This window comes from Sminthopsis crassicaudata, chromosome 3, assembly GCF_048593235.1.
Source record: "Sminthopsis crassicaudata isolate SCR6 chromosome 3, ASM4859323v1, whole genome shotgun sequence".
Taxonomy (NCBI): domain Eukaryota; kingdom Metazoa; phylum Chordata; class Mammalia; order Dasyuromorphia; family Dasyuridae; genus Sminthopsis; species Sminthopsis crassicaudata.
This window is the reverse complement of record NC_133619.1, coordinates 973,052-988,440: the sequence shown is the minus strand read 5'-3', so window position 1 is coordinate 988,440 and position 15,389 is coordinate 973,052. Positions and strand designations below refer to the sequence as shown.

At 49.8% G+C, this 15,389-nt stretch overlaps 1 protein-coding gene across 1 annotated transcript in view; it reads right to left on the bottom strand.

The window, feature by feature from the left end:
* The window catches only part of ITGAE (integrin subunit alpha E), a 44,456-nt gene extending 29,440 nt beyond the window's left edge, over positions 1–15,016 (bottom strand). Inside the window, exons 1-3 of the mRNA XM_074297628.1 lie at positions 14,768–15,016; positions 13,928–14,108; positions 4,432–4,555 (exon numbers count right to left, since the gene is read on the bottom strand). Of these exons, the coding sequence (XP_074153729.1) occupies positions 4,432–4,555; positions 13,928–14,108; positions 14,768–15,016 (554 nt within the window). The remainder of the gene's footprint in view (positions 1–4,431; positions 4,556–13,927; positions 14,109–14,767) is intronic.
* Positions 15,017–15,389: the final 373 nt, after the last annotated feature.

Genomic DNA, 15,389 nt, shown 5'->3' with positions numbered 1-15,389 from the left:
CGGACAAAGCAAAACCAAAGAGAGGGTTAGCCATTTGGTTACGAGGTGCCCCAGACCAGAGACATTAACATCAGTACTGACCATGTCTGCACCAAGTGCCCAAATTATTATTTTTTTAACATACATTTTATTTTATTTTTTATTTTTTTATTATAGCTTTTTATTTACCAGATATATGTGTTAGGTTCTTACTAAGTGCTAATCTGATTCACCAGTGCGGGTAGAACAGTGGCCCTTAAGAAGTGATAAAATTCAGGCTTTATTAGACATAGTGAACGAACAACTTGGCCAAGGACACTTGCGGCCTTCTCTGAGTCCTTGGAATCCCCCAGTCTTTGTGGTTTAACTTTTGACCCAACTTTTACTGCTTAAAAGTAATCTCCTAAATGTCATATCTATGATCTTTTCTTAGTCCTCATCTTTCTTGGATATTTCCAATACATCTGGCCCTGCTCATCAAATTTCCTGCTGAGTACTTTCTTCTTCCTGAGTTTTATGACATTACTTTCTGCTCCTGTCTCCTTCTCTCAGTTTCTTTTGATCCCTCATGAAGCATTTTTGTGCTCCCTTCTAACGAGCTGTTGTCTCCAGAAGCTGCCGGATCGCTCTCTGGGAAGAGATCTGCTGTGTCTACTCAAATCTCTCGGACAGATTCTTCTTCCTGTAGAGAGCCTTGTCTCCAGACAGTTGCCGTTAACTGCCGTCAGGCCTGGTCTAGAGCAGAGACTCCCTTTTCCTCCAGAGCTGCCCTCTTTATCCTCCCAGAGAATGGGCATGGGATAATGCAAGGGCTTCTGGGAAGAACCACTTCAACCAATGAGCTTGCTCCTCCCAAGCACGCAAGTTCTTCCCCAGGAATTCACAAGTCAAACTCCCAGGAAAGGCCGGAACTAGAGAATTGTCAAGTCCCGACTTAGCACTTAGTAAGAACCCAATATCTCATTATCTCATTAGCACTTAGTAAGAACCTAACATATATGCATGGGTGATTTTACAGCATTGACAATTGCCAAACCTTTTGTTCCAATTTTTCTCCTCCTTCCCCCCACTCCCTTCCCCTGATGGCAGGTTGACCAATACATGTTAACTATGTTAAAATATAGATTAAATACAATATATAACATATTTTAACCTGTATAACATATTGGATTGCTTGCATCTAGGGGAGGAAGTGGAGAAGAGGGGAAAATTTGAAACACTAGGTTATGCAAGGATCAATGTTAAGTGCCCAAATTCTTGAAAGAAAAACTTAAGGGAGTTACAGAAGAAATAGCAAAACTATCCTAGTGGGGGTCATCCACTCACTCATGTCAGATCCAGATAAATCTATTAAAAAACAAGAAAAAGCTTAAGGAGACGGACAGGATTTTAGAAATGAGGTGTGAGTGCCAGAAAATGCTGAATGGAAATAAAAAAGATTGTACCTATTTCTCAGCTATCCATACACACACACACACTGACCATGTATTAGGGCATAAAACCCTCATAAACAAATGGAGAAAAAGGAGACAAATTAAGTGCATTTTTTCCTAACCACATACAAGGAAATTGCTTTCAATCATAGATGAAAAATGAATTGAAAATCAAATAATCTTATCCTAAAGAATGAATAGGTAAAAGAAAAAACTCATAGAAGTAATAATTTCATCAAAAATAATGAGAATAAGAAAACATAGAAACTTGTGGGATGCCGCCAAAGCAAAGTTAGGGGAACATTTACATATCTTTAAACCCATATAGCAACAAAATTTTAAAAAAGCAGATCAATGAGGTAGGTGTGCAAGTAAAAAAATTACTATAAGTATCATCTGTAATTGGGGTTAAGTAGATTCCTTTCCAATAAGATCAGGGGGGAAACAAAGATGCCCATCATCACACTGTTATTCAATGTTGTACTAAAAACACTAGCTACAACAATAAGACAAGAAAAAGAAATTGAAGGAATAGGAATAGGCAATGAAGAAACAAAAGTATCACTCTTTGCAGATGAAATGATGGTATTCTTAGATAATCAAGCAAAAAAAAAAACTACTTGAAATAATTTTAGCAAAATTGCAGAATATAAAGTAAACCCAAACAAATCATCAACATTTCTATTTATTACTAACAAAACCCAACAGGAAGAGATAAAAAGGAAATTATGCTTAAAATAACTGCAGACAATATAAAACAACTTTAGAGTCTCTCTGGCAGACAAATCCAGGAGCTATACAAAAAAATTACAAGCCACTTTTTACACAGGCAGCTACAAATAGAGGAATAATTGCTCATGGATAGACTGAGCCAATATAATAAAAATGACAATTCTGGACAGAGAGAAAAACTGATGAACTTTAAATGCAAATGAAGCATATACTTTTCATTAAAAAATGTGACTAATGTGAAAAAAATACATTTGCCTGGCTTCATTTGTATTATATATAATGTATTGTAATCCCTGCCTTCTCAATGAGGGGGGGAAGAAATAGAGAGGGAGAAAATCTTGAACTGAAAATTAAAATAAAATTGAATTAAAAAAAAAGAAAAAAGAAAACACATTAAGGAATTGTGACAAAAGACCAATAAGCACAAAAACTGAACATTGTGTATTTATAATGAGTCAGCCTGACCTCAAAGCAGAAAAGAGAAGAGGAACCCTCTCCCCTTTTTGGTAGAAATGCGTAATTGTGGGTATGGAATACTCTCACACTTGGTCAACGCCTTGATTAGTTTGATCAAACTGATTTTCTTTTTTTTCCCTTTGTTTCAAAAGGTGGACTGCTGGGTAGGAAAGGAGACAGTGATAGATGTGGAAATTAAGATATCAATATTTTTAAAAATAAATTGACTTCATAAGTTCAAAATAAGAGAGACCTAGTTATGGAGAAATTTTTCAAAAAAAAAAAACAAAAAACCTGAGGGCTATAAACTCAATTTTAGTCAACAATGTGAAGAGGCAGCTTTAAAAAATCTAATTAAGATCTTAAATTGAATTGAGAGGCAGACAGAAAGAGACAGACACACACAGAGAAACAGAGACAGAGACTGTCTCTTGGGAAAGGAGGCAAGGGTCCTTCTGAAGCCAGTCCCACAGCCCCCACACATGCACACACAGCCCTCCCCCACATGCACACACAGCCCCCCCCACATGCACACACAGCCCTCCCCCACATGCACACACAGCCCCCCCCACATGCACACACAGCCCCCCCCACATGCACACACAGCCCCCCCACATGCACACACAGTCCCCCACCCCCCCACATGCACACACAGCCCCCCCCCCACAGTCCTGGTCAGCAATATCGGGTTCATTCCTGGAGGCCTCATTCCTGGGAGCCTCCAGAAGGTCTCGTTTAGGAGGGTAAAGTCTTGAAGACCTGGGGGCTGTTTAGGCTGAAGGAGTAAAGGCTGAGGGAAGGGACCCAAGAGCAGTCTGGACGCCTTTAAAGAACTGCTCAGACTTAGTGTGTGAGTCACGGGCATGGACGAAATGGCCAAGAGGAGCTGGAGTGTAGACTGACGTCATTCGAGCTTTTCTACCAGAAATGCCGCCCTACAGGTGGGCAGGGGCTGCCTCAGGCAGTAGTGAGGTCCCATCACCTGGTCTCCAAATGGAGGTTTGGAGATTCTTGGTCAGGTCTGGGCCGGCCGGGCTTCTGGCCTCTGGCTTGGTTCCATTGGGACTTAAAGCGTTTCCTGCCCGTCCTCCCCTCCCAGGAGCTGCCTTCGAACCCCTGTCTCTGCACTGCCTAGCACGGGCTGCCCATTCCTGACTGGGGAGCCGCCAGACCTCTTCTCAGTCCTCTCTCCCTTAGCCCTCACAGCCTTTGGTACCTTCAACTCTCCTCCACACACACACAGCCTTCCCCCATGCACACACAGCCCCCCTGCACGCACAGCCCCCCATGCACACACAGCCCCCCTGCATGCACACAGCCCCCCATACACACACAGCCCCCCTGCACGCACAGCCCCCCATACACACACAGCCCCCCTGCACGCACAGCCCCCCTGCACGCACAGCCCCCCTGCACGCACACATCCCCCTACATGCACACACAGCCCCCCATGCACACACAGCCCCCAATGTACACACATGTGCACACACAGAGCTCCCCACACACATAAAATGCACACACAGCCCCCCTGCACGCACAGCCCCCCTGCACGCACAGCCCCCACTGCACGCACAGCCCCCAATGTACACACATGCGCACACACAGAGCTCCCCACACACATAAAATGCACACACAGCCCCCCACATACATGCACACAGACACCCCCCTGGATACTTTATGCTCTCCAGGCTTTTGTGACCCCCCTTCTCAGTCCCAGTGATTGTGCCCCAAGGCTCTGTCCTGGCCCCCTCTTTCTCAAAGGGGTGGCCAGAGTGTCAGAGAGTGCAGTGGGGGGTGGGGAGTGCCCAGGGTCTGTGTCCCTCCCACTCACCAGGTCTGGTTCTTGCTCTTGTCCTGATGCAGCCGGACCTCCCGCACGTGGGGGCCCCGGCCGGGGGGAGGGGTGAGCCACACCCTGCTGATGTCCAGGTTGAAGCCCCTCAGGGACGTGAGACCTGCAGGGAGGTGTTGGAAAAGCAATGAGGAGGCGGGCCACCTCCTCACCCCGCCCCCAGGACGCACTCCTGCCTTCAGGGCTCTGCTCCAGCAAGTGGGAGGCAGAGAGGCCGGGGCAGACTCGGAGCTGGCCCCTAGGAGCTGGGTGACCCCAGGCAAACCAAGCACATCTCTCCCTCAGTCTTCCTTTCTCATCTGTGAAATGGGAGTAAAACCCCCAGCGGGCTCCAGCTCCCAGGGTTGCCAAGAGGACCCAGAATAAAGCATCCTGAAGCCCTCCAAGTGCTATGGAGTGGCAGTGCCAGGCACGAGTCACCCTGACGCAGAGCGCGGGAGCAAGGATGACTCAGGGGACGGGGAAGACGTTCTGGGCGGCTGCAGGGGCAGCAGCCCACGTGTCTCCCCAGGGGCCGGGCCTTGGCATCCCCCACTCCTCCTCAGCCTCTCCCAAAGGGCCTCCGGCCTCACCGGGGGCAGCAAGGAGGGTGCGCGGCTTTCTGGACGGAACAAAGGGCCTCCTGGGACCCCAGAGGAGGCAAGAGGGAAGGAGAAGAGAGAGGGCCGCGGCGATCATCACCTGCAGAGGGCAGCCCCCCCAAGGCGCCGAGGCCAAAGTTACACCCCCTCCACATTGATCACTCTCCCTTCTATGGCACTGGCCAACCTGGTAGGTGGGCGATGGCTCCGGCGGAGCTCCTTTAATCTGCGTTTCTCTAATAACGATTTAGAGCACTTTTCAGATGGTCATGGAGAGCTTTGGTTTCTCCATCCAAAAGCTCCAGCCATATCCTTGGGCCATTTACCAAAGGGGAAGAACTCATGTTGTTCGAAATTTGACTAAAAGTTCTCAATGTATTTCAAACATGAGACCTTTATCAGGAAAAGTGCCTATAGAGAATCTCCCCCGTTTTGTTTTGCTTCTCACCTTGGCCACCTTAGTTTTATTTGTACAACTGTCCGTTTTACAGCTCACGATGCTCTCGTTTACTCATGAATTCCTAACCTCCCCTTAAGTCTGACAGGTAAATGCTCCGCGGTTTCTTGTGACAGCGACCTTTATATCTAGGTCCGTATCCATTAAATGGTGAAAGACATTGGTCTGTAACCAATTTTTATCAGACTGCCTTCCAACTTCCCCCACAATTTTTACCAAACCTTGAATCTTTGCGTGTCAAGCGCGTTTACCACTGTGAATGCTGTCTGCTCTGTTCCAGTCACTCACCTTCCTATTTCTCAGGCAGTTGTAGCTCGTTTGCTGTACAGTTTAAGAGCGAAAACTGCTGAACTTCCTTTGTATGTGTGTATACATGTACATATATAATAGACATGTATACAGACATGCATTATTGTATTATGTAGGCAGCATACATGTGTATGGAGCAGGCCAGACCAATTTCCACACCAAGGATTCCTTTATAATGGATCTCAGGCTAAGCATTTTACATATTTATCTTTGATATTCTTGATTTGTTGTTCTTCCAAATGAATTGTGTTATCATTTGTTTCTGATCAGTAAAATAGTTTTGGGTAATCTAATTGAGATGACATTGAAGAAGTCGATTATTATTATTGTTCTTATTGGCTCTGTCCATCTAGGAACGATATTTCTTCAATTATTTAAGTTTGACTTTATTGGTAGGCAAAGTGTTTCATAATGATAGTTTCTGGGTTGTCTTGGCAGGAAACTTTCATGTATTTTATGTGGTCTACAATTATTTTAAAAGGCGTATCTCTTCTTGCAAGGTTTTGTGGGTGATATATAGAAATGCTGATGATTTATGTGGGTTTATTTTATATTCTGCTACTTTGCTAAAATTTTTGTTTCAACTAACTTTTTAGTCGAGTCTCAAGGATTTTCCAACTATATCATCATATCATCTGTAAAAAGAGAGCGTGCTATTATCTCATTGCCCCTTCTGATTCCTTCAATTTCTCCTTTCTTATTGTTAGCATTTCTAATACAATATTGAATGAAACTGCTAATAATGGGCATACTTGTTTCATAATTGATTTTATTGGGAAGGCTTCTAATATCTTTCCATTACAAATAATGCTTGCTGATGGTTTTAGGTAGATGCCTTTTATCATTTTAAGGAAAAATCCATTTATACCTATTCTTTCACTTTGTTGGAGTATTTTTTTTTTTTTAAATAGGAATGAGTGTTGTATTTTGTGAAAAGCCCTTTCTGCATCTAGTTATGTAATTATATGATTTTTGTTACTTTTGTTATTGATGTAATAAATTGTATTAGTGATTTTTCTGATGTTAATTAGCATCAGTGCATTTCTGACATAACTCTCACTTGGTTACAATGTATAATCTTTGTGATAAATTATTATAGTCTCCTAGATAGTGTTTTATTTAGGATTTTATATTCATATTCATTAGTGAAATTGGGCTATGATTTTCTCTACTTTTGCTCTTCCTATGTTAGCACCATATTTGTTTCATAAAAGTAGTTTAGCGGGACTCCTTCTTTGCTATTATTCCAAATAATTTATCTATTATTGGAATTAGTTGATATTTAAATATTTGGTCGAATTCACTAGAAAAAGCCCTCAAGCTATTTTTTTAGGAAGCTCACTTATGGTTTGTTTGATTTCTTTTTCTAAAATAAATAGATTTACTTAGACATTCTGTTTCTTCTTCTGTTAATCTAGACAATTCATATTTTTGTATTTATCGTATTTCACTTAGATTGTTAAATTTATTGGCATATAATTGGACAAAATAACTCCTAATAGATGCTTCTATTATAATTGATTGTAAAATAAAATTACATACTATATTATATATATAATAAATAAATTTCATCTTCATTAATGGCATATTCATCCTTTTCATTTTTGATACTAAGTGATTAGTTTTCTCTCTTTCTTTTTAAACATATTAACAAAAGGGCTATCTATTTGACTGTTTTCCCAACTCCGAATTATATTTATTAATTCAATGGGGTTTTTACATTAACTTTTATTAATCTCTATTTTTAATTTTTAGACTTTCTAAGTTGGTGTTTAATTGGAGATTTTTTAACTTTTTCTTTTTCTAGTTTATTTTTTTAAATTGCATACACAGTTTATTGATATGTTCTTTATATTAGAGATGTAAGCATTTAGAAAAACACAATTTTCTCTGATTACTACTTTTGCTGTATACCATAAGTTTTGGCTTATTGTCTTTCTCTTTAACAAAATTATTTCTTGTTCTTTAACCCATTCGTTCTTTAAAATTAGATTATTTGCCGATTTTTCTTGTGCTACAAGACAACTGCATAAATATGTATACATATATTGTATTTAACATGTACTTTAACATGTTAAACATATATGGGACTGCCTAACATCTAGGGGAGGGGGTGGAGGGAAGGAGGGGAAAAGTTGGAACAGAAGTTTTTGCAAGGGTCAATATTGAAAAATTACCCATGCATATGTTTTGTCAATAAAAAGCTATAATAATAATAATAAAAAAAGATTACATTATTTAGTTTCCAATTAATTTTTAATCTGTTTCCATGGTCCCTCATAAAATAGAATTTTTATTGCCTTATCTGAAGCAAATGCATTTAATGTTTCTGGTTCTCTACATTTAATTATTTTATTTAATTAATTTAAATTTGTGCCTTAATATATAGTCAATTTTTTGTATAGATACCATGTACTACTGAGAAAAAAATATTCTTTCCTATTCCAATTGAATTCTCTTCAGATATTTGTCATATCTAACTAATGATCCCATTAATCTCCTTAATATCTTTAGTATGTGTGTGGGTGGGTGGGTGTTGTAATGTTCTCTTCTCTAAATTATAATCGTTCTGTTGGAGCAGGTTTCTTGGGGAGCTTCTGGGGGCAGCCTTGGCTTCAGTTCAGATCAATAATCACCTCAAATGCAGCCAGGAGTTAAAGTCCAAATCCTTTACTGTCTCTTTCCAAATTTTATCTCCTTCCCTTGGGGCTCAGCTAGTTTTCTGGAGGCCTCCCTCTCTTCTTGGTTCCCGAGAGCTCTTGCTGCTAGTCCTTTGTCTCTGCCAGCTTCTGCCTCTTTTCCTCCCATTGTCTCCAGCCAGCACAGGGGTGGAAGTGGGAATGAATCTTGACTCTGAATCTCCCAGAGAGTAGGCTTGTGGGTGGCTTGTGAATCTCCTGGAAGTCCATCCCAGTTGTGAGTCTCCTGGAAGTCCCCTGAAGTTCTCCCGAAGTTCTGAGAGCCTCTTGCTTATATGTTTCACACTGAGTACACACCAATCATTTGTTATTGGATTAAATCAATGCTAAACTAGATTTAACCATTGTCTCCTCAATTCCACTCAGTACCTTGTTTCAAGTTCTGGTCCATAACATCTCCTTGTAGGGGCAGATCCATCATACTGAACCGTGCTAAATCAGATAACTATTGTCTCTATTCATTCCAGTGACTTAGCACCTTGTAAGAATCCTAACAGGGTGTGTTGTGGTCTATGTAGTTTTGAGAGGGAAGATTGAAATCCCCTACTATTATAGTTTTTCTATCTATTTCCATCTATAATTAACTTAGCTTTTCCTTTAAAAATTTGTTATGCTATATAATTTGGAACATATAGTACCTTTTATCATAATGTACTTCCCTGTTTTTCTCTTTTAGTTCAATTTTGTTTTAGCTTTAACTTTGAGATCATGATTGTCACCCCATATATATATATATATATATATATATATATATATGGAGAGAGAGAGAGAGAGAGAGAGAGAAAGAGAGAGAGAGAGAGAGAGAGAGAGAGAGAGAGAGAGAGAGAGAGAGAGAGAGAGAGAGCGAGAGCGCACTAGCCCTGAATTCAGGAGGACCCGAGTTCAAATCAGGTCTCAGACACTTAACACTTCCTAGCTGTGTGACCCTGGGCAAGTCACTTAACCCCAGCCTCAGGGAAAATAAATAAATGAATAAAATGGGTTTCTTGTAAACATTGTCAGTCTGGTTTTTGATCCATTCTGTTGGCTATTTCCATTTTATAGGTGAGTTCATCCCATTCACATTCAAGGTCATAATTGCTAGTTGTGTATTTCCCTAGTTCTTCCTCACTCTTTATCCCTCTTTTTTTATCCTGTCTATCCCCCAGATGTCTAATTCTGACGGCTAGCTCCTATTCCGCACCCCTTCGGAGGATCCCCCTCCCCTAATTCAGAAAAGGTTTTCCTGACCCTTCCCTTTTCCCATGGCTGTTCCGGTTCCCCCTCCCCCCAAGCAGAACGAGGGTAATCCTTCCTCCACATTAGGAAGTGACTGCGCCCCCAGGGCCTTCTGTCAGGGACTGTGCCCCAGCTCCTTCAGCTGGCCGCCCCCCCTGCTCCTCCCGATAACCGGGCTGAGGCCCTATTTCAGACGTTGCTCCCTCTCTAACCTTCCGTGAGTCCCCCGTGCTTAGGGAGGTAAGTGGGTCTGGCAGCTCTTAAACCTCGGACAGTGAAGAGCCGCAGCCTGGCCTTTGCCTTCAATGCGATTCTTGGCGCTCTGGGCCTGGAGGCCGCAGATGGGATGACTGTCCTGGGGTCACTCCCGGCTCGCAGCTTAAGCTCTGTCCGCCTCGGGTCCCTGAGCCACAGCTGCCGGCTCCAGTTCTCCGCACCCTCATTTTCCAGCGCAGCTGAGTCTAAGACATGCTTCTGGGGCCCTGGGAGGGTGGGGAGGGAAGGGTCCCGTGGGCCTCTGCCTCCTCCTCCGGAGTTTTCCGACCTCGGCTGAACGAGAGCCCACGCTGCATGGTTTGGGGGGCGGGCTGCTCCCATTCCCGCCAGGAAGCGCTCCCCTTACCAGCCCGAGCAGGAGCAGCTGTGCTTCCCTCGCCCGCGCCTCCCAGTGCGGGAGCTTCTGGTTATGCTCTGGACAAAGGGGGGCACTGCTCCCCCCCCCAAAAGCCCAACTGCCCGCGTGTCAGTCAGCCTGAGACTGAATCTGAGGAGCGGCTGCTTCCTGTTTTGGGAGGCGAGACCAGCGGCCGTTAGCGCCTCAGAAGCCCGGGGGAGGGGGGGGCCTGGGAGAGCAGGAGCCCCCAGCCAGGGCTGGCTCCCCTTTGGGAGGAGCCGGGTTAGCGCGGACCGCGGCCGGGGGATGGGGGGGCAGCTCCGATCCTGCTGCTGGAGGCGGGATCCAAAGGGACCCGCGGGGGACGAGCAGGGCCGACTGCGGGGGTGGGGGTGGGGGGCTGTCGGGCCCTGGGCCAGGGGCCTCTCCCAGCCCTTGCTTCTGGCCGGAAGAAACCCACTGGGCCCCGGCCCACGCCGAGCTGTCTTTTGGGGTCCCTGCCTCTGCTTCGGGGGGTCTCTGGCCGCGGGGATTCCGGACAGGAACCAAGCCGGCTGGACGCCGCTGTCCGCAGGCCCTTGGGCTTGTCAGGAGCCCCGGATAGACCACTGGGTGGGCTTGAGAAATCCTAGAGCCCGCGCGGGGCAGCTAGGGGCCGCGGGGCTCGGCTCAGGCCGGACCGTCCGCCTCCACAGCGGGGCAGCCTCACACTCCCGAGGGAAGCCCGGCTGCGAGCGCCAGGACCGGAAGGGAGGGGCAGAGCCCAGCCCCCGAGGCTGAGGGAGGGCCACCCCGTGAGGGCCGTCAGCCGGGGCGCCCGAGCCGGCTCTCTGCTCCCACAAGCTCACCATTTCCTGAGGCTGCGGAGGCGCTTCTCTCATAATATCCGCAGGGCCCCCAGAGGAGGGGCCGAGAGGGGGGGCAGGGCCCCCAGAGGAGGGGGGGCAGGGCCCCCAGAGGAGGGACCCAGAGGAGGGGGGCAGGGCCCCCAGAGCAGGGGGGGGCAGGGCCCCTCCCCAGCTGCACAGCGCTGTCTCATCCAAGACCTCGGAAGCCACTGTCTGATGCAGCTCCAGTTGCCCCCAACCACAGAGCCCCGCTGTGTCAGAGCGACCCCTCCCCCCACAGCCGCTTCCTCCCGCGGGACTGGTTCCCAGCAGCCTCACCAACCCTCCCCCCCTCCCCCCAGTGACGGGGCCGGCAGCTTCCTCACCTGTAAAATGGGGCTGAGTCCCAGGCTGTGAGGATCTCAGCAAGATCGGCCGCAGGCGTAGCCAGCACAGTCACCGCCTCAGTTTGTCCTTTTGGCAATGGGGATAAGCAGGGCCCTTCTCCCGGTCACTGTGCAGACCACAGGAGGCCCTGCCGTCGCCATGATTTCTCATTGTGATGTTCTCTCAAGGACCACTGGGCCTTCCGCTAGAACTGGGGGAGCCGGGCAGAGCCCAGCAGGGGAGGTCTGCCCCCCTAGGGAGGCTGGCCAGGGTGGTGACCCCTCAGCTGTCTCCCTGTGTCTGTGCCTATGTCTGTGTCTCTGTCTCTGTCTGTGTCTCTCTTCTCCTCCCTCCCTGACCACTCCTCCTCTGCCTCCTCCAGAACACAACCTGTAACCGCGGTGTCCCCCAGGTTCTGACCCGGGGCCTCTTCTCTTCTCCCTCTGGATTAATTCAGTTGTCGAGCCCCCCAGCTCCCAGCTCTCGTTATCTCTGCAGAGGATGGTCGGATCTATTTGTCCGACCTTGACCTCTCTCCCCGAGCTCCAGGAATCGAGGGTCCCACCGCAGTAACTTGCACTGGACGTGCAGTGGACGCGCCTAAAATTGAGCTCCTTAATGTTTCTCCCCGACTCTCCCCTCCCCCTTCGCATTGCTGTAGAGGGCAATGGCTCACCAGCTTCCCAGTCACCAGGGCTTAAAAGCGAGAGGCACCCTGGGGTCTCTCTCACCCTCACATGCAGGCAGCGGGCAATGGCCCCTCCCGGCCTCTGGCCTCGCCCCCCTCCCCCCGTGCAGACCCTCCTCATCTTAGCCCTGGACAACCTGGGAGCTGCTTCGGGTCTCTTCCTGTCCCCTCAGACAGCGCCCTGACCATCCTAAAGCGTAGGGCTGGTCCCGCCACCCCCGCTCGATGGTCCAGTGCCCCGCGGTTAGTGGCTGTGGGAGCCAGTACAGAATCCTGCCCTTCCCGGCCCGCCGAGCTTTCCCCCGCCTGCTTTCCAGGCCTTTAGCCCTCCTGGCTCCAGGGACCGTCCCAGCTGTTCTCTCTCTGGGCTGCGGCCCGTCCTCCCCTCTCCAGGAAAGCTCCCCGGCCCGAGCTGCCTCCCCGTGGCACGGCCCCTGGCCCTCGGAGGAGCGGGTGGCACGTTCTCTCCCTCACTGGGCGGGCAGCTCCTTCGGGGCCTCCTATCCCCAGGGCCCTGGGCCCGTGCCGGGGACCTCCTGCTCCAGTTTGCCCATAATCTGTGCCGAGGAGCGCAGGGGGCGGGGAGCAGCCAACCTTCTGGCCTGACAAGCAGGGGGACACTTCACGGGCTGCCCCGGAGGGCCCTCCCAGCTCCCAGAGCTCCCCACTTGAGAATCAGCTCCTCGTTGAGGTTTCTCTTCTCCAGACTAACCCTCCTCCACCTTCCTCTGCGGATGCAGGGCTCCAGGCCAGCCAGTCCCCCCCTGGCCAGCACCTCCCTCTCCTGAGACTCTCTGCATGGCGGAGCCCAGGGCCAGCGAGGCCCTTTCCTGGGCAGGCCAGGGGCCTTCAGGTGCTCACAGTCCAGGAAGCTGGCACAGCTGGCCATCGGATCAATGGTCTGTGAGGGCCAGCTCCTAGGGGTGCCCCCGGCCCTGTGCCCAGGCCCTGCTCCCCCTCGCTCCTCCGACTTCAAGAGCCACACCGAGTTTTGGATGGCAGGGAGACCTGCTATGGGGGTGAGAGAGCCCCCAGAGCGTACCCCCCGCCCCCAGGGCTCCCTGTGTCCAGGTTCCCCTTCTTATCCGCCCCACCTTCCGCTCAGACAGCTTCCTGATCACTTTTGGACCTGGGCACTCTGTGACCCAGAAGAGCAGGGGAAGGACGTCCCAGGCTCATGGCAGAGCCTTGACATTTTGGATCTAGTCTCAAGTCTCAGCCCACCCAGAACGGCTGGGCGAGGGGGGCTGAAACAGGAGGCAGAGGGCATTTCCAGGATCCCCCAAGAGCTAACCCCTCCCTCAGCCCAAACTTGGCCAGGAGCCTGGTGAGGAGGCGGGCGAGGAACAGACGGAGCCTGCCAGCCAAGCTGGGGACAGTGGGCAGCCCCCGCTGCGGAGCTTCCCAACCCTGAAGAGCGGGAGCTCTGGCCTCCTTGTGCTCAGGGGGCTCCCGCAGAGCCGCTTCCTTCTCAGGAGAACGGGAAGGGCCGCGGTCAAACCCGTGGGCCACGGAGGAAAGCAGTCAGGGCGAGATGAGGCTTCTCTCTTCCCATCCACCCCCCGGCACTTCCTGAGACCTCCCTGCAGAACCCGAGCCAAGAAGCCAGAGCCCCCGGAGCATTTCCCTCTTACCCGGACCCCCAGAGCCTCCACAAGCCCGAGGAAGCCCTCGGCCTGGGCCCGGGTTGGCTCACCTGCCAGGCACAGGAGGGTTCGCAGCAGCCTCATGTCGGGAGCTGGAGCTGAAGAGGAGCTGGTGCAGGTGCGGCTCCCCTCGGCGGGGCAGCTGTGCAGACTCCCACACGAACGCCGGCCACAGCTCCGTACGGAGCAGCCCTCGACCTCTGGGGGCGGGGTGTGTGTGCGTGCCTGTGTCTGTGGGGGTGTGAGAGAGGGAGAGCGGGAGACAGACAGACAGACACAGACAGAGAGACAGACAGACAGAGACACAGACAGAGAGACAGAGACACAGACACAGAGACAGAGATAAAGACGCAGAGACACAGAGAGACAGAGAGACAGAGACGGGGAGGGGATGGGGGTGTGTGTGTGTGTGTGAGACAGAGAGGAAGGAGGGAGGAGGGAGACAGACAGACAGACACACAGACACAGACAGAGAGACAGACAGAGACACAGACACAGAGACAGAGACAGAGACAGACAGAGACACAGACTCAGACAGAGAGACAGAGATAAAGACGCAGAGACACAGAGAGACAGAGAGACAGAGACGGGGAGGAGATGGGGGGGGGGTGTATGTGTGAGACAGAGAGGAAGGAGGGAGGAGGGAGACAGGCAAAGACAGACAGTCAGCCACAGAGACAGATAGTGTTTCCTAGGCCTCTTCACTCTTCATTTCAGCCCTTCTCATCTCAGTCTTCCCTGCAGAGCCTCAGGACCTAGAAGAGCCTGGCGGTTCTGGATCCCCAGGGGAGCCTCTGACTCCTTTAGGCCCCCCAGGAAGTCAAAGCCTCCAGAAAGGTCTCCCCAGCTCCTCCCTCTCTTACCTGCTTCTAAGGAAATTCCCTGGGCACCCTAGAGCCTGAGTCCAGCCCTTCCAGAGCCGAGACGACGGGGACCCGAGCGGGCCCTCCGAGCTGGGCCCTCCGAGCTGGGCCCTCCGAGCTGGGCCAGTGATGCAGGCGAGAGCTGGGATTGAGGTTCTCTCGTGGCACGGACCCCCAGAGAGCAGCACACGCGGCTGCGCCCCCTCGGAGGAAGGTTGGCCGAACCAGCCTCCTGTGGGCGGGGAACAGGGATCGCACATTCCCCTTTTCCACCATGTTGGATGTTGCAGGGCCTATGGGAAAATTGGGACCTGATGCGGCGCTGGTGGAGTTGTGAACTGATCCAACCGTTCTGGAGAGCGATGTGCCCACGGGGCCGTCACCCTGTGCACGCACTGGGATCCAGCAGCACCGCTGACGGTCCGTATCCTGAAGAGACCCTAAAAATGTCAAGGACCTACTTGTACCAGGGTGTTTCTAGCGGCTCCTTTTGTGGCGGCGAAGAACTGGAGATCAAAGGACGCCCATGGAGGGGGGAACGGCCACCCAAGCCGGGGAGCGTGATTGAGCCACATGAAAGGGCGGAGCAGGAGGAGTTCAGAAAGGCCTGCAAAGACTTCTGGGAAGCGAACACGGTCAAGGGAGCAGG